We start from the raw sequence: 25,970 nt of genomic DNA on the forward strand, positions 1-25,970 counted from the left end.
TGGATGACTTCCTTATTGTAGGCAGAACAGCAGACCACTGTCGGGATCAATTGCAAAAAGCAAAATCAGCTCTGGAACGGTTAGGGTGGCTAATAAACATTAAGAAGTCCTGTCTACAGCCCTTGAGAGTTCAGCAGTTCTTGGGCCTAACCCTAGATTTGCGGAATCAGGAGTGTCGTCTTCCACCCGAAAAAATTAGTTTGCCTATGTTATCAGGTCTCGAATGCCTCCAATAACCCCACCATGTCTCTTAGGAAGGTGATGTCCCTCCTAAGTTCTCTCTCTCGTCCTGCATCCCTGCGGTCCGGAGGGCCCAGTTTGATACAAGGGTGCTACAGGGCGAGGTTTTACGTCATCAAAAAATCCTGGGCGGTTATCTAGAAAACCAGTTGACCTTGTCCCAACATACTTTGAAGTCCCTTGATTGGTGGCTAGAGGAAAGCAATCTAGCCAGAGGGGTGCCCTGGGAATATAACGTAATCTGGGTAGTCACCACAGATGCAAGTCCTACTGGTTGGGGGGGCCCACATGGGGGGAGGTCTTAATCCAGGACCTATGGAAGTACCATCAGTTGGAAATGTCCTCCAACCTGAAAGAGCTAACAGCCGTAGAGCAGGCAGTTAAAAACCTTATGTATCTACAGTGTCACCATGGTGGGACTTGTTCCAGACCCCCTGATGAAGGTAGCAGAGCGGTTGTTTCAATGGGCGGAGCTACATCTCCTGTCCTTAACAGCTCTGCACATAAAAGGAAAAGAAAACATCACAGCAGACTTCCTAAGCCGCAACCTTCTAAGGCAAGGGGAATGGTCCTTAAAAGCCTCCATCTTCGACCTGATCGTACAAAAATGGGGGCAGCCAGATGTGGACCTCTTTGCCACCAGAGAGAACAGGAAAGTGCCTCAGTTCTGCATGCTAAATCCCAGAGAGCCCTCTGGCGGTAGATGCTCTTCTAGTCAAATGGGACTTCGGGCTAGCATATGCCTTCCCTCCCCTGTCCCTACTACCACTGGTGATGAGGAAAGTCAGGAAGGACAAGGCGAGGATTATAGTGATCGCCCCATTTTGGCCCAGGAGGGCCTATCCCAGGGCCCAGTTTACCATCCTCCGATGGCTGGCCTACATCTGACGGCGAGGATTTTGAACGGACACTGCTAAAGGAGAGAGGTTTCTCCCCAGCCCAAATCAACACCCTGCTGAAAAGCAGAAAGCCAATTACAACCAAAATCTACGTTAGGATCTGGAAAAGATTCCTTCAGGGTTCAGGGGTAGTAGCTGGGCAGTCCACTCCCATAGTGCAGATCCTAGAGTTCTTACAAAGAGGTCTGGACATGGGGCTCTCCACCAGCACCCTTAAAGTACAGGTATCGGCCTTAGGGGTGCTTTTTAACTGCAACATTGCCAGTAACTATTGGATCAATAGATCTATTAAGGCAACAGACAGGTCCAGACCGGTGGTAACAAATAAATTTATGCCATGGGATCTAAACCTAGTCCTCACGGCCATGACTGAGGCCCCGTTTGAGCCTCTCATCAGCCTCCACCAAAAACCTGTCACTTAAAGTGACTCTTCTGGTAGCATTGACATCAGCCCGTAGAGTAAGTGACATCCAGGCGTTATCTAGACTTCCTCCTTACATACAATTTAGGGACGACAGGGTAATTCTTACATCCAATCCAGCATACCTGCCTAAAGTAGCCTCCAGTTTCCATAGAACTCAGGAGATAGTCCTTCCATCCTTCCTCCCTAATCCCATGAACGATAAGAAAAGGAAATTACACACTCTAGACGTTAGATGTCTCCTAGAGTATCTGGCAGTTATCGACCCCTGGAAAAAAAGATAATGCCTTGTTTATCTCTCAGGGCACTAGGAAGGGCCTTAGGGCTTCAAAAAGCTCGCTAGCGAGGTGGATTAGGGAGGCCATTTCATTAGCATACACCTCAAAGGGCAAACCGGCTCCTGGCAAGCTGAGGGCGCATTCCACCAGGGCCATGGCAACCTCGTGGGCAGAGATCTGAGGTCTCTATCAACCAGCTACTTGGTCTTCTCTGAGCACCTTTTACAACCATTATAGACTAGACCTGGTTGCTTCCTCAGACCTCTCCTTTGGTGTCGGGGTTCTGCAGGCTGTAGTCCCTCCCTAAAGTAATTATTACTCTCTGTAATTCTCAGGTGGTGCTGTCATGGACGACCGAATAAAGTCGTAGTTACTCACTGGTTAACTGTATTTTTCGGCGTCCATAACAGCACCTGTATATTCCCTCCCTTTAGTTTAATTTGGGTGTGCACTTCTTCCTCTTATATGTACACTGGTAATTAGTAGTTGTGTAAAGTATTGTACATAATTTATGCTATTAACCTCGGTGGTCCTCTTGTGCTCTGTAAACCAACTGATGCGTGGGAGAGGTGCCGCCCTTATGTATCTGTAGGATTTCCTGTTCCTGAAGGGCGGATCCCCTCTCTCAGGTGATGCTGTCATGGACTCCGAAAAATACCGTTAACCGGTGAGTAACTACGACTTTCGCCTGGGGTTCTGTCTGAATTGTGTATTCCAGAGATTTACACGGAAACCCCAGTGTAGGCACTCGGCGCAGAGCGCAGGATAAATGTGTGCCGAGCTTTACTGCGATCTTTGGGAGGCATAATGAAAACATCAACATCATGTGTAAAATTAGTTTTATGCATTTTTTTTTTTTTTTTATGCCATTCCTTGTGCAGTATAAGTGATTAGGCGACTTTATTGCTCGGGTCTGTGCGATTACAGCGATACCAGATTTATATTGGGTTTTTATGTTTGGCAGCTGTCACACACTAAGACTCTTTTCTTTGTTTTCAAAAACTATTTTTTCCAGGATCTCCCTCCTGATGGCACTACCGGAAGGTTGTCCTTCTTATCCTTGATAGGGACAGGAACACAGAAGAGGTTAAATAGCCTCTTCCCACTAACACCCTCCAGTGTTTTTCCTGTCCCTATCAGGGACAGACTCAGAGGAGCACAGAGATGCATTTAGGTACATGATTAGGCTGGCATTGGAGACGTCGGGACCCGGTGGAGCAGGAGCTCCCGGAAGAAGTGGTGCCCTCTCCAGAGGGTTCTCAGCAGAGGCGGCAGGAGCCAGAACCCACTCTGCATCAGTGCTGATACTGACGGAGGTCCCTCAGCGTGGGGCCGAGCTGGCTGCTCCCTATCCTGCTGCATCCCCTCAGAGGGCTCTGCGCAGCAGCTGCTGCTCCGGCTGCAGGACGCCGGTGCCTCGTGCCCTGGACTTCTATCATAAACCAGAAAAGAGGCATGTAAAGGAGGGATCACCAATAAGGTATAACAAAATACAAGATAATAAACTTTTTATTAATCATCCAAAACAAACAACATGCAGTGCAATAATAAAAACAGTTAAAACCGCACAATCGCGTTCATTTAACACAATAACCCCTGCACAAACCCTTCATGATGCTATTATTTGCAAATATGCTAACAAAGCACCTGGTATAAGTGTATAAAATCTTATCAACAGGTAATGAAAAACATACACTCCACCTTCCACCTTATATAATAATGGATGCAGGCTACCTAGTTTGTCTAACAAAATGTTAGGACAAAAAACCTGCTCAAATTAGCACAAAAAACCCCTAACAAATAAACAGTGTGTATGCACAAATGAGAGCATAGGGGTTGATAGGGTAAAAGGCTGATAATGCAGTATAAACCGGCCAAAAAACAAGGGTCCCAATTGCCAATGGCCCCCTCTATACAACCTGTTAAGAGCAAAATAATGCTGGCAGGTAAAGCCCTAATCCAGTAACCAGTGGAGGTAAGAGTGAGAAGTGGTGAGGCAGGGGCAGAGGAAACGCCCGACGTGTTACGCCAGAGCAACTGGCTTCATCAGGAGCAGTGTCATGTTGTGAGTGGATGGTGTATAAATACCCATAACATCAGCTTTCAGCCAGGGAACAGGTGTGAGAGCAAGGCTCAAGGGTTGCCATGACATAGTGCAATGATCACAAACCGGAAGGAAGGTGTCTAGTTTTGCACAGCCGCAATAGACTGAGATGAAGTCTTCATAATGGTGTACCAAAATGGCGCTGAGAAAACTCTAATGCGCATGCCCAAAGTAGCGCAACTTCCGGGACCACACCGGAAGTAGAATGTCCGGTGTTGCGCAGCCGTAATAGGCCAAAATAAAGCGTACAAAGTACACCAAGATGGCTTCTGGCGGGCTCCAGAGCGCATGCCTAGATACAAAAGACATTAATGAGCGGGTAAGGGTCACCAGCCATCTCCCACGTCCTATCAGAGACCGGAAGCCACGTCATCGGGGGCGCGTCGGTGACTACTTCCGGGCGGGGGGCCAAAAACATGGCTGCGCCCAGTGCAACGCGGCCCGAGGCAGGAAGGATTCCACCGAGGCTGGCGTAGTTTGGATTCTAGCGCCCCGTGCATTGGGAGGCGTCAATAGAGGCGGGGATACAGACCCAGACAGGTCGGCGCACGGGGAGCGTGCGCAGCAAGGCAGCCACGTCACCACAGCAGCAGCTGGGCTCGGAAGGAGGACAAATCAGATGTCTTGAAGCCGGGTAAGGCGGACTATTTAAAGACAGACGGACAGCACACTTGACTCTGTAAAGATGGAAAGTGGTAGCTGTCCAGACGTTCAATCCCCAGAGCTAGCCCCAGACCGTGTGAGTAAAGGGTTAGTGTCACGCCGCTCCGACATACTCACCCGGCCTCCGCTCCCACACCACAGCCCCTCGCCGCCCGACTGCCACTGTGGTCACCTCTGACAGGCTCGCGGCCGACGCAGTCTCTGCATGCAATGCGCCATAGGCCGTGGCCGCGCCTCCCTTCTGCTTCTTGTGCTCTGGCTGTGCCCTGACCCGGAAGCACCTTCGGACCAATGGCAGACCAGACAGGGCCATATCAGGCCGCTTCCCCCTGAGGGAGGCGCCTAATCGTTGTTAACTTGCACACTGGGCGTTGCTTCCTCCTGTGCTCTCTGCAGCCTTTCGGTTCCATCCTCGGTGTTTCCTGCAGCAGCCTCGCAGCCGTCATCAGTGTTCCCTTCAGTATTCTCCATCCTGCTCCAGTGTTCCTGTTCCCTCCTGCTCTGCTCCAGCGTTCCTGTTCCATCCTACTCCAGTCCTGTTCCTGTTCCATCCTACTCCAGTCCTGTCTCCTGTGTTCTGCCCCAGCCATCTCTCCACGTTCCAGCCTTACAGTCTACACTTCAGTCCCGCACTCCGACTCCAGTCCATCCTGAGCTGCCCCTCTCGGTACCGGCTACCGTGGTACTTGAACCCCTGGGCTTGCTCCTAACGGTCCCTGTATAGGGGTCGGTTCCACCTGGCAACTTGCCCAGGGCCCCTCGGTACCACGGTCCAGAGGGTCCACTCCTGGAGATTCTGGCTCCTGACCACCCATGCTAACAGTAGGGACCCTTACAGGTCTCCATACGCAGACATACAGGATCCTTATATATATATATATATATATATATATATATATATATATATATATAATATAATATAATTTATTTATTGCAGGCCAAGGAAGCGCCTTAGCAATCTACCTTGGCCACCAAGAGGAAACGTAATAAATGCCCCTATGCTCGGCCAGATTCCTGTCGGGACATACAAAAAAGCTGAGAAGACTGCATATCAGGACTCCTCAAAACAGGAGCAGTCCTCTCTTGGACAATATAAAGTCTATGATTCGAGAACAGGTGCAGACCACAGTCGCAGCGCTTGTACCATCACAGTCTCCGTGTCCTAAGAGGCCCAGATGGGAACTGGAGCAGAGTTCAGAGGAAGGAGAGTTGTCTGACTACTCTGATCCTGACTCCGGCGAATGTTCCTCGGCAGCTCCTCCAGAAGAAAGGAAGAGATACCTTTTTTCTGCGGAGGACACAGACACGCTCCTACAAACGGTCAGAAACACAATGAATGTAGAAGATTCTATAGAACCACGAACAACCCAAGATGAGATGTTCGGGGGGGGGTAAGAGCCCGCTGAAAGTGTTTCCTGTTAATAAACCTATATTGGAAGAATGAGAAGAATCGAAGAAACTGATAGTCCCAAAGGACTTCAGATACCGCTTTCCCTTTGAGAAGAGACAAAGGTGTGGGAGACAGTTCCAAAGATCGACATACCCATAGCCAGGGTGTCGAAGAGAACTGCTATTCCCTTCGAGGATTCGTCCGGCCTGAAAGATCCGATGGATAAGAGATCAGAAGACCAAGAAAGCCTGGGAAGCATCAGCAGCCGTTATGAAGGCTAACATGGCAGCCACCTCGGTAGCCAGATCAATGAGCTTATGGGTGAGCGAGCTAGAAGATCAAATTGGGGACAAAACCCCCAGAGAGGAAATCCTAAAATCACTACCTCTCCTGAGAATGGCTACCGATTTCATGGCAGATGCCTCGGCGGAATCACTCCTCTTTACCGCAAGAAATGTCCAGTCTAACGCAGCAAGACGAGCGCTGTGGCTGAGGTCCTGGACAGGAGACACTCAAAGAACAAACTGTGCTTTATACCATTCTCAGAACTTCATGTTTTCGGGCCAGTATTGGTCAAGCTACTTGAGAAAGCTTCTGACAAAAAGTGCTTTCTGGAGGAAAAGCCTAAGAGAATGCCTTTTTTCTTTTTCTTTTTTTTTTTTTTTTTGGAGGAGGACCCACTCCCATCCCAGACAGCACTACAAAGGGAAGGGAAAGTCCGGCAGGTGGAGTTACCCAAAAGGTGAAGAGGGAGAAGTTCTCGAGCAGAAGGCAAGACCTAACCGAGAATGACACCAGGAAGATAGGAGGGAGACTCCGTTACTTCCAAAAGAACTGGCAGGTCACTACCCAAAACCCAAGGATTCGGAATACGGTTGCAGAAGGGTACAAGATCAAGTTCACTGAGCAGCGACCTCCCAGGACATACTGCATAACCCGGACCCAGTCTCAGGTGACCCACCAAAGACTTTTAAAGGACGTACGAGAACTAATATAGATAGGGGCCATAACTCTGGTACCCCATGCTCAGAGGTTTCAAGGTCACTACTCTACCTTATTCTCCATAAAAAAAAAAAAAAAAACCCAGGAGGAGAATATCGAACTATAATAAATCTGAAACCACTAATTCGGTGGGTGACCTACAAAAGATTCAAGATGGAATCTCTAAAAGCAGTCATACTGTTAATAAAGAAGGACTCGGTGATGAGCACCCTAGATTTAAAGTGCCTACTAGCACGTGCCCATCCATATATCACACCAGAAATTCCTCAGGTTTGTGATTAAAGGATCACGGGAAGATATAACACTACCATTTCCATTGCTTACCATTCAGACTCTCCTCCGCGCCCGGGTCTTCACAAAACTAATAGCAGAGATCATGGCCTATCTAAGGGAAAGAAATACCCTTGTCATACCATACTTGGACGACTTGCTGCTAGTGTCAGACTCTCCACAACACATGGAGCAGGATCTTACATCCTCTGTATCAATCCTACAAAGTTTAGGATGGGTAATAAACTGGAAAGTCAAGCCTGAAGCCAGTGTTTCTTGGAGTCATCCTAAACTCGGGAATAGAATGTTCCTTCTTTCCCCTGCACAAACAGCAGACAATCAAACAAGAGGTCCAGAGGCACAAGTACGTCTCCTTAAGGAAGGCCATGAGAGTCCTGGGTCTCATGACTTTGTGCATATTCAGCGTACAGTGGAGCCAATTTCATTCAAGGCTCTTGCAAAAAAGTTTTGGTGGCCTGGGACTGCAAAGAATCATCACTAGACACACATGATTCTCCGAAGAAGGAAAGCAGTCCCTATCCTGGTGAACGGACACAGAAAACCTCGGGAAAGGAAGACCCTGGAGAGCGTTGCTGTGTATAAACATCACTACCGACGCCAGTCTGAGGTTGGGGGACTCACATGGAAGATCGATACCTCCAGGGGACCTGGGGCCCATCAATACGCAACCGGTCCTCGAATTAGAGAAATCAGGGCGGTCTGGGTCAGAATGTCAAAATCTTTGCAGACAATTCAACTACAGTTGCCTTCCTTCAACATCAAGGGGGGCCCAGACACCGTCACCTGCAGGACCTAGCTCACAAGATCTTTCTCTTGGCAGAACAGACGATAAAATCAATTACAGCAGTCCACCTGAAAGGATCCAAAAATCAGGTAACAGGCTTCCTAAGCAGAGAGGTCCAACCGTCAGAATGGTCACTAAAGTCTTCAGACAGCTATCCCAACTCTGGGGGACTGTTATGAATGGGTCACTGAGGAGGATGGCAGGAACAGGCTAAGCCACCAGAAAACCTGAGAAGTTGGTAACTAAGCGGATTGCAGACCCCTGATCCTATCCACACAGCTAGCAGTAGCCGTGGAGCGTACCTACGATGCCCTAGACTCCTTGGCACAGCCAGACAGCTAACTATGCCTAAAGCAAGAAAGGTGAAATCTAAACTGCTCCGGAGCAGACCCCAAAGGAATAGCCCCCAAACATATATATTGTCGGTGAGACAAGATGAAGCAAACGCAGGCAGAAAATAGACTGAGCAAATGATGGGGCCCAAACTGACTAGACAGTATAGGAAAGAAAAGACACTGCCTGCAATCACGCAAAAAACCCTGAAAAATCCAACACATCTGATGTACACAAACACTGAAGTCACACAACTTCGCCCCCACTATATCAGCATACCGGTATTAACTGGAAGCAAAGCAAAAGAGACCAATATAACAGGGGACTGAACAAACTGACACAAGCACTTAACATATGGAGAGGTGGTCCAGCACAGCCCCCAGCAGGAGCAAGCTGAACCTGCACAACAAGCAGATAGATAAAACCAGATCAGATGCAAAGGATTAGCAAATGAATCACTTAGCTGAACAATACAGGAACAGGGCAGGAGACATCAGACCTCTGAATGCACAGGAAAGCAATCACCAGCAGGGATTGCAGGAAGTCTTGAGACTTAAATACTCCAATCCGTAACCCCAGATCTCCAATCGTCATCAGGTGGCAAATCTGTCAATCTGGCCAGCTCCACTACCTCCAGTAACCACCGGAGGGAGCAGGGGAAGCTTCGGCTCAGAAGTCTGAGCCAGGGAATTCACAACAGGGGACACCAGAGATTGATTTATTCGCCTCAAAGAGGAACTCAAAAACAAGAAAATTCTTTTCTCTCAACCCAACACAGCCCAACAGGAGTAGATGCTTTGGCTCAGGAATGGAACATGGAGCTCACTTCCGCCGTCCCACCACTTGCTCTTATACCACGGGTCCTAAGGAACATCCAGGAAAGAGCATCAGTAATATTGATTGCTGCTTACTGGCCCAAAAGAAGCTGGTTCTCCCTACTAAAATGGATGGCACGGGAAGATCCAATATTACTACCAGCGAGACAGGACCTTTTAAGTCAGGGACCCCTAGTACATCAGAGACCAGAAATACTACAGCTATCGGCCTGGATCCTGAGGCGGAGATCCTAAAATCAAAGGGGCTCTCTGAACCAGTAATATCTACTATGCAAAATAGTAGGAAACCTCAGCCATATACTGGAAAAGATTCTATTCTCAATGTAAAGTGCCAGTCACTCGGGGTCCAGATATTCCCCATATTCTCGACTTCCTCCAGGCGGGCTTTGACAAGGGACTGAGGCCTAGTATGCTGAAAGTACAAGTGTCAGCCTTAAGTTCATATTTTGACTTTTCACTAGCCAATCATCCCTGGGTGATGAGGTTCATAAAAGCCACACAGCGTATGAGACTCACAATCCGAAGCTTGATACCACCTTGGGATCTCAGCTTGGTCCTAAATGAGCTACGCAAGGATCCATATGAACCACTAGAGCAGGCCCTCTTAAGACCAGTGACGTTCAAAGCCCTCTTTCTAGTAGCAATAACTACTGTGAGATGCATAGGCGAGATTCAGTTCCTGTCTATAAAACATCCATATTTAAAGATCCAGGAATCGGGCCTTACTTCCCAAAGTGGTTACGGGTTTCCACCTGAGTCAAGAAATAGTACTACCTGCTTTCTGCCAGAATTACAGCAACGAGAGAAAACGCTCTCTCCATCTCTTTGACGCTAAAAGAACCGTTCTCCAATACTTGGGAACTCAAGACTGGAGCGTAGACTCTAATCTCTTTATCCAAATGAAACACGAAGGTTATAAGGTTTACAGTAGTGTTCAAAATAACAGTCCAATATCACTAACCAAATTAATCACTGTTTTTGGTATAAATTATATTACCGCATGTCAGAATTTACCAGTTGGTGCAGTAAATTCTAAGAAAACCAACGCTCAGCATTCATGATCTGCAGGTTTGAGTCTGTGTATTAGACTAATTGAAAGGGGGTGATCATGATAATAGCAGTGTGGAGTTCAATTAGTGAGGTCAATTATTCTGTGAAGAAACAGGTGTGAATCAGGTGGTCCTTATTTAAAAGTGAAGCCAGGACATGTACATGCATTTCTCCTCAAAAGCCTGAAATATGGGTCGTTTGAGACATTGTTGAGAAGAACAGCATACTTTGATAACAAGATTTACCCTCTCCAATCAACTTTTTAAAGTGCAGACAATGATAAGCTGTTCAGCTAAAATAATCTCAAATGCTTTAAAATGGAAAGCCAAACCAGAGAGACATGGAAGTAGATGGGAGACTACCATTCAAATGTATGGAAGAATAGCCAGAATGGCAAAAGCTCAGCCAATGATCAGCTCCAGGATGATCAAAGACAGTCTCAAGTTACCGTATTTTTTTTGGACTATAAGACGCACCCCAATTTTTCAGAAGGAAAATAGGAAAAAAGTGTCAAATGGGGGTCCGTCTTACAGTCCGAATTCAGCTTACCTGGGGTGGGGGGGTTGGCACATGTGGAGGAGTGGTCACAGTGGTTGTTCGGTGGTCCAGGCTGGTGTGGTGGCCTCCGGGAAATCCCATCCCAAGCTGGTGTGGCAGTGATGCTCTGGAGTCCAGCAATGCTGTGGCGGGGCTCTGTCGGCATTTTGCGATAGGTGTGGCTGGGCTCCGGCTGTCCCGAGATCTCAATCTGAGCATGCGCCACCCCCTAGCAGCCATTTTCCCACAGGCCACCGCATCGCAGCAATGGATCTGCAGGGCCTTCGGGCTTTCATAAAATGCCGGTGGAGCCCCCTACACCACAGAGCACCACTGCCACAGCAGCCTGGGAAGATATGCTGTATCGCCCTGCAGCGTCGGACCGGGACTGTCACCGCGGTATTTTGTAAGTATATTCCAAATATGACGCACCCCTATTTTCCCCCCAAAATTTTTTACCAGGGGTCGTACCAGGTATACCAGGGATCATGGCCCAGTTTGCATATATTAAAATACTTGAAGAGGTCATGTTGCCTTAGCTGAAGAGGATATGCCTTTTGAAATGGGTGTTTCAACACAACCCTAAACTAACCAGAAAATGAACAAAATCTTGGTTCCAGTCCAACAAAAGTGAGGTAATGGAGCGGCCAGCCCAATCCCCAGACCTTAATCCAATAGAACACTTGTGGGGTGACATGAAAAATGCCTCTTCTGAGGCAAAGCCAACTATGCCAACAAGTTTTAGGATGTAGTCCAAGCATCCTGGGCTGGAATGACAGGTGTCAGAAGTTGGTTGACTCTATGCAACATAGATGTGAAGCAGTTCTAAAAAACTGTGGGTATACAACTAAATATTAGGTTGATTCACAGGAATGCTAAATCGTTCTAACGAATGGTACATGTTGTGAGTTTGTAAAGACAAATCCAGACACTATTTTTTAGAATAGCCCAGTGTCATTTTTTGTATTTTGTAAAGTATTTAAAAATTATATCCATTTCTCCATGTTTTGAATTAGTAAACAGTGTGCAATGTTCCCAATGCATGAAAATAGACTAGTATGAAAGCTTTGTGAGTAACTCATGTTTTTGAACACACTGCTATTATTTTGAACACTACTGTCGCAATGTAGGAGCTATACCTTATAGCCTGTCAGCCCTTCAGACACCTGTTAGCTAGATCATGCACTGCGTGTGATCTAACTAATTTCTTAGTGCCTGGATGTCGTCATGACATCGGGACCCCGTGACATAAGTTGTGGGGTCTCTGATCCAATGGCAGAGGGGCTTTCTTCCTACTGCCTGCTCACTAACTGCTGCATTCGCACTGATCGTAGCATGTAAAGGGGTTAAAGTAAAAGAAAAAGCCAGCTCACCAGTAAACTCTTGCAGATTCACGGAGCTCCATGCGGACCAACGTCAGGAAATGGGAAAGATTAGCTCCAGCTGCGTAAAAATTCTTCTTTATTATAAATCGTTAAAATGACATATGATGAAACTCTCCTTGTGACCAACCAGAGGAAGATGTGACAGAGGCTACGCGTTTCGACCTACATGGTCTTGATCAAAGCCATACCCAGTCCCCAGCCTAGCTCGGCTATATATATGAGACTAACCAATAGAAATCGGTATATACATCACATGATTCACAGGAAAGGTCCTGTGTATAAAAAACAAACATCACTTAATAATAACAATAATAAAAACATTAATGGTAGTATAACATTACATCATGTCTATTTAACCCCTTAGCGATCGCCGATACGCCTTTTAATGGCGTATTTAACTGTACTAAAACCACAGCGCCGCTAATTCACGGTGCTGTGGAGAAAGTGAATAGTGCCCCCCAGTGTCGGATGTTCTCCGGGGTCTTGGCTGCCGGTGGTAGCCGAGACCCCAGAGAAGATGAATCGGTTGGTTTTTACCGACCCCGCTTTTGCAATCGCCGTTATTAACCCTATAACGGTGACCACAAAAAAAGCAGCGATTTTACATTTAATTTCCTTCCTCTGATGTGATGGCACATCAGAGGAGAGAGAAAGAGGGTCCCCGATCTCCCCTCCCCCCCCCCCCCGGTACCTCTCCGTGGTCCTGCGTCCCGCCGACGTCCTCCGGTGGGCGCCGCCATCTTGGATCCGGGGAAAACTGCGGGCGCATGCGCAGTGCGCCCGCCGGGAATCTGCCGGCTCCGGCTGGCAGACTCCATTCGTTCATTTTGATCACGAATGTCTCTCCGGTACCTCCTATGTCCCGCTCTGCCTCCCAGTGTCCCGCCATCCCTCCTGCATGGGCGCCGCCATCTTGGAAGATGGCGGGCGCATGCGCAGTGCGCCCGCCGGCATTTCCCGGCTGCAGATTCAACTTTTTTTAATTTTGATCACCGTGATAAACTCAGTGATCAAAATAAAAAAAAGTAAATCACCGCCCCCCCCCCCCCCCATCACCCCCATAGGCAGGCACATGTAATAAAATAAAGAAAATATTTTTATTTTTCAGTTAGGGTTAGGGTTGGTATTAGGGTTAGGGTTGGAATTGGGGTTAGGGTTGGAATTAGGTATGGGATTAGGGTTAGGGTTGGAATTAGGGTTAGGAGTAGGTTTAGGGGTGGGTTGGGGTTGAAATTAGGGAAAGGCTTGTGGTTAGTTAGCGGTGTATTGGGGTTAGGGTTATGATTAGGGTTGGAATTAGGGTTAGGGGTGTGTTGGGGTTAGGATTGGAGCTAGAATTGAGGGGTTTCCACTGTTTAGGCACATCAGGGGGTCTCCAAACGTGACATGGAGCCACCATTTATTCCAGCCAATTTTGCGATCAAAAAGTCAAACAGTGCTCCCTCCATTCCGACCCCCGACGTGTGCCCAAACAGTGGTTTAGCCCCACATATTGGGTATCGGCGTACTCAGGAAAAATTGCTCAACTTTGGGGGTCTAAATTCTCCTGTTACCCTTGGGAAAATAAAAAATAGGGGGCTAAAAACATTATTTCTCTAGCAACCTTCCACGACAGCATAGGAGGTTGTCTCCACGCCCTAATGGGGGACAGGAAGTACGAGAGGTTAAAAGGTCCCACCCACCTCTCACCAGTGTCTTTCCTGTCCCTCATGGGGCATGGAGAGGTTTGGTATGCTGTGTGGTCGGCTGCTGCAGCGTACCTGGTATCTTAAACCGGGCAGTGGTGGTCTGTGGCACTGCCTCCCCTCCTCCAGACTGCTCCCGTCTTCTTAGAATTCGGGACCGTTCCTGGCCCACCCACGCTCTCCAAGGGGGAGTAAAGCGGGCCAGTGATCCACGACCAGAGGCCACCCGCACCTCTCCGGTCTCTCCTCCTGCTGTGCGGTGACCCGGAAGTGACGTCACACACGGTCACTTCCGGGGTATGTCTGACTTCCTATCATGGCAGCCCCCATTCAGCTGCCGGCGCGTGGAACTCGCCAGCACCCGCTGTGCCTGCTCCGGGACCCAGGGAGGGAGGAGGGGGAAAAAATGAGAAACTGCGCTGAGGGCAGGGTTAACCTCTTATTAACCCGACAGAAGATGCCGACAGGTAAGACGAAATCCCCTGTCAGCATGGACTGTTCTTCCTGCCCTGCGTCTGCAGAGCCCAGCGCTGCCCCAGCCACAGTGAGTGTTACCTGAGGTGGGTCCTAGTGGTGCGGTCCTTGGATAGAGGTCCTCAAAATGCTTCTCCCCCTTTTTTATAGGGAGAAAAGTGCCCACAAAAGCACCAATACCACCAGCAAGTCGGCCAAATGTGCCATATGCAGTGCAAAACTTCCCTCAAATTGGGTGAAAAAACTGTCAGGCTTGCACGGACAGGGTGGTCAGGGCTGAGCACCCGTCACTAATTGACGAAATCCGCAGCCTGGTTACTCATCAGGTCCAGACCTCTCTGGCTGCCCTGTCTCCCCCACCACCACCTCCTCCTCCGATTGTAGGCTCCCCATCCCCAAAAAAACGAAAAATACAGATGGAGGACTCGGAATCCGAATCAGAGAGGTCATATAATTCAGGCTCCGAGAGTTGGGAACAACCGGGAACTTCCAAATAAGCTGAAACTAGGAGATACCTCCTTTCTGCAGAATATGTGGAGGAGCTGGTCAATGCTGTGGGGGCCATCATGGGCCTAGAGGACGAACCCGTTACTCAGTCAGCACAGGATCGCATGTTCGGAGGATTTGAGGGACCCAGACAAACAGGTTTCCCAGTTCATAAGAGCATAGTAGACATGCTCTCTCAGGAATGGGAGTACCCAGAGAAACGCTACTCAGCCCCGTCGGAGCTCAGGCATAGATTCCCCCTGGAAGGAGAAGAGTTTAAATGGGACATCCCGAAGGTTAATGTCCAGGTGGCGAGAGTGGTGAAAAAGGCGGTCCTTCCATTTGATGATGTGTCCCAGCTTAGAGACCCAATGGACCGTAAGGCAGAAAGCCTCCTAAGAAAGGCCTGGGAAACCTCTGCCTTCTCCCTAAAATCAGGAATAGCGTCCACATGTGTCTCTAGGTCTCTCTTCCAATGGATAGAGAAACTAGTCATATTTCCCAGGGAACCTCAAGAGGTGACCTCCTTAACTCCCTTCCCATACTACAGAGAGCTACAGGCTTCTTGGCCGATGCATCAATGGAGATGATCCGCTCTTCCGCCAGAGCCATGGTCCAGTCCAATTCTGCAAGACGGGCCCTTTGGCTTAAAATGTGGAGCGGGGACGTGACTTCCAAGGTTAAACTCTGCTCTTTACCCTTCAAGGGTGAACATGTCTTTGGCCCGGCCTTAGATGAAATTCTTGAAAAGGCCACAGATAAGAAGGTGCTTCCTGAGCAGAGGACCACAAAAAAGCGGCTTTTTCGAGCCCCCCAGAATCGGCCATCCCAGCCGAGAGGCAAGGGAAAGACGGGAAGATGGAGTTATGCTAAGGGGAGAGGCAGGAACATCCTGGTCCCCCAGCAGCAGCAACAGCCACAAGAAAAACAATGACTTGACCCCGGTGGAGGGGAAGGCTTTCGAGGTTTATTCACTCTTGGCAGATGATTTCCAACAGCCCCTGGGTCCTCAACGTGATCAGGGAGGGCCTGCTGCTAGAACTCGAATCCTTCCCCCCGCGGGGTATAAGAGTTACCTCCCTACCACCTCGGGAGACTCCAGCTCTAAAAACCGGCATCCAGCTCCTGCTACAATCAAACGCCATCTCTCCGGTCCCTGTGGAGTAACGGGGAAGAGGGCATTATTCCAGACTGTTCCTAGTGAGAAAACCCACAGGAGAGGCAAGAATAATAAATCTGAAGGGCCTCAACCGACACATCGTATATCACAGATTCAAGATGGAGTCGGTGAAGACCGCCATTCCTCTGATAGGGCCATCTCACTTCATGGCAACCATAGACTTAAAGGATGCCTATTTTCACATCCCCATACATCCTTCTCACAGGAAGTATCTGAGGTTTGCGATCTGCCAGAGTACAGAACTCAGGCACTATCAGTACAACGTGCTTCCCTTTGGGATATCCTCTGCCCCTCGAGTATTTTCCAAGATTATGGCAGAAGCTGTGTCCCGCATCAGAGGGCAGGGCATATGCATTGTGCCCTACCTGGACGACCTGCTGATAATAGGAGCCTCCTACCAGATCCTGGAAAGCAAGGTGACCCAAACCCTGAGTATTCTTCAATCATTGGGATGGATCCCGAATATAAAGTCACAGATCCAACCCTCCCAGGAGATAAAATTCTTAGGAATCTCCTAGATTCAAGAAAACAAATAACCTTCCTCCCAGAGGAACATCAGAGGTCCATAAGATCAAGGATCTCAAGTTTCAGGGAACAAAGGCCCCCAACCCTCAGGTCAGCCATGTCCCTTCTAGGGTCAATGAAATCCTGCATCCAGCCAGTACCTTGGGCGCAGGCCCACTCTAGAGTACTCCAGTCCCACATCTTGGGGAGCTGGAACGAAGATCTTACCTGCCTGAACAAAAGAGTCCAGACCCCAGGAAATGTGAAAGCTTCACTCGTATGGTGGATGGACCGCAAGAATCTGTGCAAGGGAATCAATTGGTCCCTGATTCCCCTGGTCACGGTAACATCAGATGCCAGCAAAAAAGGCTGGGGAGCTGTGGTGTCCCGACAACCATTCGAGGGGTCGTGGAGCCAGAAAATGAGTGCAAAATCCTCAAACTTCAGGGAGCTGAAGGCCGTGGAGGAAGCTCTTCTGGCAGCAAGACAGCTAGTCCAGGGCCATCATATCAGTCTATTCAGACAACGTAGCAACAGTGGCCCATCTCAGACACCAGGGAGGCACGAGATCCAGCAGCCTAGAGGGCCTTTCAGGTCGAATATTTTGCTGGGCCGAAAGACACCTCCATTCTCTAACGGCAGTCCACCTAAAGGGTACCTCCAATCTTCAAGCAGATTTCTTGAGCAGGAAATGCATCCAGCCTGGAGAGTGGAGCCTAAACCAAAGAATCTTTCAGAGGCTGGTCAAGAGGTGGGGTCTTCCAGAGGTGGATCTACTGGCCTCAAGAGAAAATGCCCGAGTGAGAAACTACTCCCTGAACCCCAGAGACAGATCCCTGGGGGTAGATGCCTTCGCCCACAGGTGGAGGTTTTGTCTGGCTTATGCCTTCCCGCCAGTTCCAATCCTGGCCGCAACCCTGAGGAAAATCCGGGAGGATCGGACCCAAACCATTCTGGTAGCCCCGCTATGGCCAAAGAGGAGCTGGTACTCTCTAATTATGGAGCTACAGGTAGACGGGCCATTCCACCTACCCCTGGAAGATGACCTTCTCTTGCAGGGCCCTCTACATCACCCAAACCTCCGGGGAATGAAGTTGGCGGCCTGGTTACTGAGACAGATCCTGAGGGCCAGGGGACTGTCAGAAGCAGTAATAAAAACACTCCAGAAATCTCGGAAACCGGTCACCATTGCTATTTATAGCAAAATATGGAAAAAGTCTTCCTCGTGGTGTCTGCCAGATTTGTCTGACCCAGAAAACCCTAACATTTCCCGTATCCTGGATTTCCTACAGAGGGGGCTTGAGCTAGGTCTAAAACCCAGCACGCTTAAAGTTCAGATGTCAGCATTAAGCTCCAAGTTCGACTATGACTTGGCCAACCACAGGTGGATAAAAAGATTCATCACATCAGCCACTAGGCTACATCCAAAAAGGCTAGTCGCCATTCCACCTTGGGACTTGAATGTGGTACTTGCAGGACTCACTCAATCACCCTCTGAGCCCCTGCCATTTTGTACTCCTCAGCTCTTCTCCTGTAAAGTGGCCTTCCTTATAGCGATAACCTCGGCAAGGCGAATAGGAGAGCTCCAAGCTCTCTCAATCAGGGAACCCTTCCTAACAGTTAGGGACAATTCCATGGTTCTTTCCCTTGATCCATTGTTCCTACCAAAGGTGGTGTCTGATTTCCATAGATCGCAGGAAATAATTCCTCCCTCGTTTTGTCAAAACCCAGCGAACCCTAAGGAAAAGGTGTTTCATGCGCTGGACATGAGGCGCATAATTCTCTACTATAGAATTGACAACAACCTATTTATCCATACTTCTGGTCCAAACAAGGGAAAGAAGGTAGCAAAAAACACCATTGCCAATTGGATTAAGAAAGCCATCTCTGAAGCATACCTGGCGCAGAACATCACGCCCCCCTACGGGGATCAAAGCGCATTCAACACTATCTACTTCATAGGCTGAAAGGGCAGGTGCATCTTCAGAGCAGATTTGTAAAGCAGCAACCTGGTCCTCCTTACATACTTTCACTAAACACTACAGGTTGGACCTTGTGTCCAACAGGGAGCTAGTCTTTGGCCGAAAAGTTATTAAGGCCGTTGTCCCAGTGCAGTATAGGTTGTTATGCCTCCTATGCTGTCGTGGAAGGTTGCTAGAGAAAATAGAATTAGACTTACCGGTAATTCGGTTTCTAGAAACCTTCCACGACACCACTATTTCCCTCCCTGCATTCTTGGACAAAATTCTGAGAATCTTAAGGTAACCGGTGCTTTGGTAATCAGTTATAAGTCATTGGTGAGAGGGAGGTGGGTGTGACCTTTTAACCTCTCGTACTTCCTGTCCCCCATTAGGGTGTGGAGACAACCTCCTATGCTGTCGTGGAAAGTTTCTAGAAGCCGAATTACCGGTAAGTCTAATTCTATTTTTTGTGGAAAAAAAATTTTATTTTCACGCCTGGGCATTATAAAATTCTGTGAAGCACTTGGGGGTTCAAAGTGCTCACCACACCTCTAGATTAGTTCCTTGGGTGGTCTAGTTTCCAGAATGGGGTCACTTGTGGGGGGTTTCTACTGTTTAGGTACATCAGGGGCTCTGCAAACGTAACATGACGCCCGCAGACCATTCCATCAAGTCAGCATTTCAAAACGTCACTACTTCCCTTCCAATCCCTGACGTGTGCCCAAACAGTGGTGTCCCCCCCCCCCCCCCACATGGGGTACCACCGTACTCAGGACAAACTGGACAACAACTTTTGGGGTCCAGTTTCTCCTGTTACCATTGTGAAAATAAAAATTAGTGGGCTAAAAAAATCATTTTTTGAGGGGAAAATTTTTTATTTTTTACGACTCTGCGTTGTAAACTTCTGTGAAGCATCTGTAGGTTCAAAGTGCTCACTATGCATCTAGATAAGTTCCTTAGGGGGTCTAGTTTACAAAATGGTGTCATTTGTGGGGGAGCTCCAAAGCTTAGGCACACAGGGGCTCTCCGAACACGACATGGTGTCCGCTAACGATTGGAGCTAATTTTCCGTTAGTCAAATGGCGCTCCTTCCCTTCTGAGCCCTGCCGTGCACCCAAACAGTGGTTCCCCCCCCCACATATGGGGTACCAGTGTACTCCGGACAAACTGGACAACAACTTTGGTGGTCCAATTTATCCTGTTTCCGTTGGGAAAATAAAAATTAGCTTGCTAAAATATAATTTTTGAGGAAAAAAGATTTTTTTTTATTTTCTCTGCTTTGTGTTATAATCTTCTGTGAAGCACTTGGGGGTTCAAAGCGCTCACCACACATCTAGATAAGTTCCTTCGGGGGTCTAGTTTCCAAAATGGGGTCACTTGTGGAGGATCTCCAATGTTTAGGCACACAGGGACTCTCCAAACGCGACATGGCAACCTCTAAATATTCCAGCATATTTTCCATTCAAAAAGTCAAATGGTGCTCCTTCCATTCTGAGCCCTGCCGTGCACCCAAACAGTGGTTTATGACCACATATGAGGTATTGATGTACTCAGGAGAAATTGCCCAACAAATTTTATGTTCCATTTTACCCTGTGGCCCACGTGAAAATGAAAAAACTGAGGCTAAAAGAAAATTTTTGTGAAAAAAAGTACTTTTTTTTTTATTGCGGATCAATTTGTGAAGCACCTGGGGGTTCAAAGTGTTCACTATGCATCTAGATAAGTTCCTTGGAGGGTCTAGTCTCCATAATGGGGTCACTTGTGGGGAACCTCCAATGTGTAGGCACACATGGACTCTCCAAAGGCGACATGGCAACCGCTAAATAATCCAGCATATTTTCCATTCAAAAAGTCAAATGGTGATCCTACCATTCTGAGCTCTGCCGTGCGCCCAAACAGTGGTTTATGACCACATATGAGGTATCAGTGTACTCAGGAGAAATTGCCCAACAAATTTTAGGATCCATTTTATCCTGTTACCCATGTGAAAATGAAAAAATTGATGCTAAAAGAAAATTTTTGTTGGAAAAAATAAAATGTCCATTTTTTCCTTCCATGTTGCTTTAGTTCCTGTGAAACACCTGAAGGGTTAATAATCTTCTTGAATGTAGTTTTGAGTAGCTTGAGGGGTGCAGTTTTTAGAATGGTGTCACTTTGGGGTATTTTCTGCCATATAGACCCCTCAAAGTGACTTCAAATGTGAGGTGGTCCCTAAAAATAAAAATGGTTTTGTAAACTTTGTTGTAAAAATGAGAAATCGCTGGTCAACTTTTAACCCTTATAACGTCCTAACAAAAAAAAAAATTGTTTCCAAAATTGTGCTGATGTAAAGTAGACATGTGGGAAATGTTATTTATTAACTATTTTGTGTCACCTAACTCTCTGGTGTAACAGAATAAAAATTCAAAATTTGATAATTGTGGAATTTTCAAAATTTTCGCCAAATTTCCATTTTTTCACAAATAAACGCAAAAATTATTGACCTAAATTTACCACTAACATGAAGCCCAATATGTCACGAAAAAACAATCTCCGTATCGCTAGGATGTGTTGAAGTGTTCTAGAGTTATTACCTCATAAAGGGACACTGGTCAGAAATGCAAAAAATGGCCAGGTCATTAAGGTCAAAATAGGCTGGGTCATGAAGGGGTTAATGCTAACTGTTCCACAAAATCCATACTTTCAAATTCATTGCAAATATCCTTCGACTTTTTACAACTCGATTGAGAAGGATACACAGCTGCTACATCATCATTAAGAAAATGCTTTTTAACCGTTAAATTCCTCATAACTTTATTAATGTCCATAATGGTGGAAAAAAGGTCGAAGTCTTGATCCGGAACGAAATTAAGACCTAAAGACAAAATCTGTATTTGGTCTTCAGTCAAATTAATGGACGACAGATTAAGCACGTTTCTAATATCTTGTATCGGTACTAATGTTTGTTTCGGCGGGTAATTACTCCCTGTGCTCCTGCGGTGCTTTCTGCCCCCACGCCTTCGGCGTTTTTTGACTGTCGATGTTCATGTTTAGACTGACCTGAGGCATTTTCATTGAAGGAAATATCAGAAGCACTGGACAAGGTGATCTGAGGAGTCCGGATCCGATGAAGCAAAGGACACCTGAGATTTGAAGGGTTTCTTAAAAAAATCTGCGTTTACTGTGAGCATGACTATTTTTAAGAATGGACTTGGGGGTTCTGTTAATATTGACCCAATTACCCCATTCATAAACTTTATTTGTAGAATAGTCATTTAAGTTCCTTGCAAATTTTCTTTTTTTACGCTCCATAATATCTTCCAGTGCTGAAATTTTCTGATTCGTAGAAACCATGAGAGAATCGAATTGCTCCAAAGATTTATTATACTCCACCATAGAGGTATTGAGAGCATTCATTTCTTGCTGGACTTCCTTCAATTTCTCGACACGAAGCGGCGCCTTCTCACTCGAGAGGAGTTTTGGATTTATCAATTAAATACAAGACATCCAAGTGGTGTAAACAAGAGACATGATTTAATGTTACACTACCATTAATGTTTTTATTATTGTGTGTGATGCTTGTTTTTTATACACAGGACCGTTCCTGTGAATCATGTGATATATATATACAGCTTTCTATTGGTTCGAATATATATATATATATATATATATATATATATATATATATATATATGTGTGTGTGTTTTCTATCCGAGCTGGACTGGGTATGGCTTTGATAAAGACCATGTAGGTCGAAACGCGTAACCTCTGTCACATCTTCCTCTGGTTGGTCACAAGGAGAGTTTCATCATATGTAATTTTAACGGTTTATAATAAAGAAGAATTTTTACGCAGCTGGAGCTAATCTTCTTTCCCAAAGGGGTTAAAGTACCAGGAGTGGGGCGGGCGCCACTACTGACACTAAGAGCAGAGCATCAGCTAACACCCAGTCGCAATTGCCGGCACATAACCCCCTGTGCGCTTGTGATCACCATGACGTACATGTACTGTAAATGTCAGGAAGGGGTTATGGGTTCAGATTTTAAAAAATATGGATTCTATGCATTTTGAAGTGAGGGATGGGTGCACGCAGGAGAAAACTGACAGCATAATTTGTTGCACAGTTTCTATTAGCTGTCTGAAAATTAGAAACGAAGCTAAAAAAAACACCTTTGTATGGAAAAAATTTAATTTATGTATTCAGCCCAATATTATACAAATTGGTAAAATTCCTATGGTTTAAAATGCTCACCACATGACTAGATGAGTGCCTCAAGAGGTTTGGTTTCCAAAATGGGGGCACTTGTGAGGGGTTCCTGCTGTTTATCCTATCTCGGCGGCATTTAATGTGAAATGACATCCGCAATCTAATGTAGCAAAAAACTGAGGTATAAAAAGCGAATCTAAAAACGCCCCAGAAAGCTAGTGTGAAAATTGTAAGATTTTGGGGTTTTTTTTGGTCAAATAAGAAATGACAAACCTTTTGTAAGATACATTTAACACCTTTTTTTTCTGGAATAATGGCTAATTGTCTCTCTGATGAATTGATTTAATTTAAATCTTTTAAATAATTTAGAGGTTTGGGCTGTTGGACTGAAATCTAGTAAGTACACTGCTTAAAAAATAAAGGGAACGCAAATACCTCCTCCTAGAGATCACTGAATGAAATATTCTAGTTGCAAATCTTTATTCATTATAGTGGAATGTGTTGAGAACAATAAAACATAAGTTTGATTTACATTGATTATTTTAATATCCCATGGAAGTCTGGATTTGGAATGATACTCAAAATCAAAGTGGAAAATCAAATTACAAAACTCATCCAACTTCAGTGGAAATGTCTCAAGACAAGGAGATGCCTACATGTGTGTGTGTGTGGTGCCTCCGCGTGCCTGTATGACCTCCCTACACCTGTGCATGCACCAGATGAGGCAGTGGATGTTCTCCTGAGTGATCTCCTCCCAGACCTGATTTAAAGCATCACTTAACACCTGGACAGTCTGGTTGGAACGAGACATGATGTTCCAGACGTGCTTGATTGGATTCAGATCTGGGCAACTGGCAGACCAGTCCATATCATCAATGCATTCATCATGCAGTAACTGCTGACACACTCCAGCCACATGAGGCCTAGCATTGTCATGCATTAGAAGGAACCCAGGGCCCTCTGCACCTGCTTATGGTCTCACAATCTCATCCTGGTAACTAATGGCAGTTAGTGTACATGTACATGGAGTGCTGTGGCCCTCCAAAGAAATGACTCCCCACACCATTACTAATCCACTTCTAAACCAATCATGCTCAGCATTCTTGACGGCTTCTCTAGACTAAAAATTATAAGTTAAAAACCGCACCTCATATAGGCAGAGTCCTACAGGATGCTAAGTAAGACGCACATCACATCTTAAATACCTGCTTAAATACCTTTATCACTCTTAAGATTTATGGAAATCGCTGCGGTCTGGTCAGATGGGCGTAGCTTATTCTCCCCCCACCTTGGCTTGCTTGACGTAATTTCTTTTGTGAATCTAACAGATGGCGTAGTTTGCGCCTGCGCATTCATAAGGCCGCTTGCGAAGTATGCTTTGCCCAAATGTGAGCAAAGCATATAATCGCTACTGCACATGCGCCGGTATTTTTCCCTGCGTCTATGATCCGGAAGTCTTCATATGCATATGAAGTTGGGCAAAGCATACTGTGCAAGCGCGAACGGTCTTTTCAATGCGCAGCCGCTGTCGTACTACGTACATGAACGCAAGACTTACTATAACAAAATACGCAGAGCAAGACAAGGGGGGGGAATAAGTCATGCCCATCGGACCGAGTGATAACAAAGGTATTTATGCATCAAAGGTGTGGGGACGGGGGGCGAAATATAACTACAATAATTAGGTAACACACAATTGAATATCATTATATGATATCTCAAAAAAAGGGGTGACAGATTCCCTTTAACTAGTGGCATACGTGACCACTGGCAGCTGCAGGAAGGCTCCAGCTGACACTGCGCGCTACTGAAGAGCAATGAATACTCATTGCGCACTATCTCTATGCAACTTTTTCAATAATCACATCATTTAGTAGAAGAGTGGTGGGAAGCTATAGTTTGTGTTCATAGGAAAACTGTACTTTTGCTGTGTTTTCTGTTAATGAGGCTTTTTTCTCCACAGAGAGCTGTTCTTCAGTAGTACAGGAAATGTTCTGCTTCGAGCAAAGATCCTGGAGCTGATATTCCTCCATAGCTGTACAATACCTCCAACCCCACAGGTATCGCTTAGTTTTGATGAAATCATCTACTTCATCAGGAACTCTACCTTACAACTGGAGAATCAGGTGAGCACCAGTCCAATCTGCTGGAATAGGCTATTGTGCAGGCCTTGATGGCATCTGTGAATTTTCGTGTAAACTTGCTTATTTATGAAAATAAATGTGTATCTGAGAACAGAAGTGTTAAAATCTAACGAAATCACATTTTAAAATCAATTATCACATTAAGCTCAAATATCCAAAGGACCAATTAATGCAAAACCTTACTGTAGTTCTGACTTTCCAGTATTTTACAGGGTCCTGGGTTCAAATCACCAAGGAGTTTGAAGGTTCTTCCCGTATTTGCGTAGGTTTACCCTGGGTAGTCTGGTTTCCTTCCACACTCCAAAGACATACTGATGGGGACTAGATGGAGCCCCAATGGGGACAGTGTCAATGCTTGTTAAGTGCTGTGGAATTACTGGTGCCATATAAATGAGTAAAACAATAAATATATTAGATTGTCATGTAATGTCTTTAAAGGGTTCTCAAATGTGTTAAAATAAATTGCAAAAATGTTTAATATTTGAAAGTATTCAAATACTTTTATTTAACCAAAAGATATAACCTCTGATGGGGATGGGTGATGCCTGATCTATGGCAGCTGCTATCTTTAACCCTTTTGCGCTCGAGCCTGTTTTTGCCTTCATGACCAGGTCCATTTTTTTTCTGACTAGTGATGAGTGAAAATGCTCGCCACTAGTGGGTACTTGCCCGAGCATCTCACTGCTCGAGATGCTCTGAGCCCGCCGAGTATTTCCGGGGTCGCTCGGCGGGAGCTTGGGTCCCCTCCCTGCATGTTTGACGCTTTTTAAAGAGCCAATGAACATGCAGGGATTGCCTGCCACACACTGTAGTGCTGCAGCCATGTTGGTTGTGGCATTACAGTGATTGGCTAGCTGCACAGCGTCATCAGGTCTATATCAGACCTGGTATTGTCATGCTGGTCACTGTCTACTCCGGAATCAGGCAGTGTATGTAGAGTTGCTGCTGAGCTAGGGAGAGATTTGCTTGGCTCTTACTTAGTGTAGGTATACCATATATTATACACATACCCATCTCCACGAACAGTCCTTCAGAGGACTAATAAAGCTGCATAGATATCAGTGCTAGGCAGGCAGTGTATGTGGCAGACTGCAGTGCAAATAGCAAGAGGGCCCATTACAGTTCTGTCTGCTGCTG

General features: G+C 46.5%; 1 protein-coding gene across 5 annotated transcripts in view; it reads left to right on the forward strand.

The window, feature by feature from the left end:
* SIMC1 (SUMO interacting motifs containing 1) overlaps positions 1–25,970 on the forward strand; it is a 126,004-nt gene that overhangs the window by 56,397 nt on the left and 43,637 nt on the right. For 4 of the 5 annotated variants that reach the window (XM_073566077.1, XM_073566079.1, XM_073566086.1 and 1 more), the window contains exon 8: positions 24,653–24,815. In XM_073566077.1, the coding sequence (XP_073422178.1) occupies positions 24,653–24,815 (163 nt within the window). Of the gene's footprint in view, positions 1–24,652; positions 24,816–25,035; positions 25,312–25,970 lie in introns of those variants that run through there. The other variant, XM_073566081.1, reaches the window with a different exon arrangement.

The sequence above is a fragment of the Dendrobates tinctorius genome, unplaced genomic scaffold (assembly GCF_039654945.1).
Source record: "Dendrobates tinctorius isolate UK_male_01 unplaced genomic scaffold, ASM3965494v1 ptg000001l, whole genome shotgun sequence".
Lineage (NCBI taxonomy): Eukaryota > Metazoa > Chordata > Amphibia > Anura > Dendrobatidae > Dendrobates > Dendrobates tinctorius.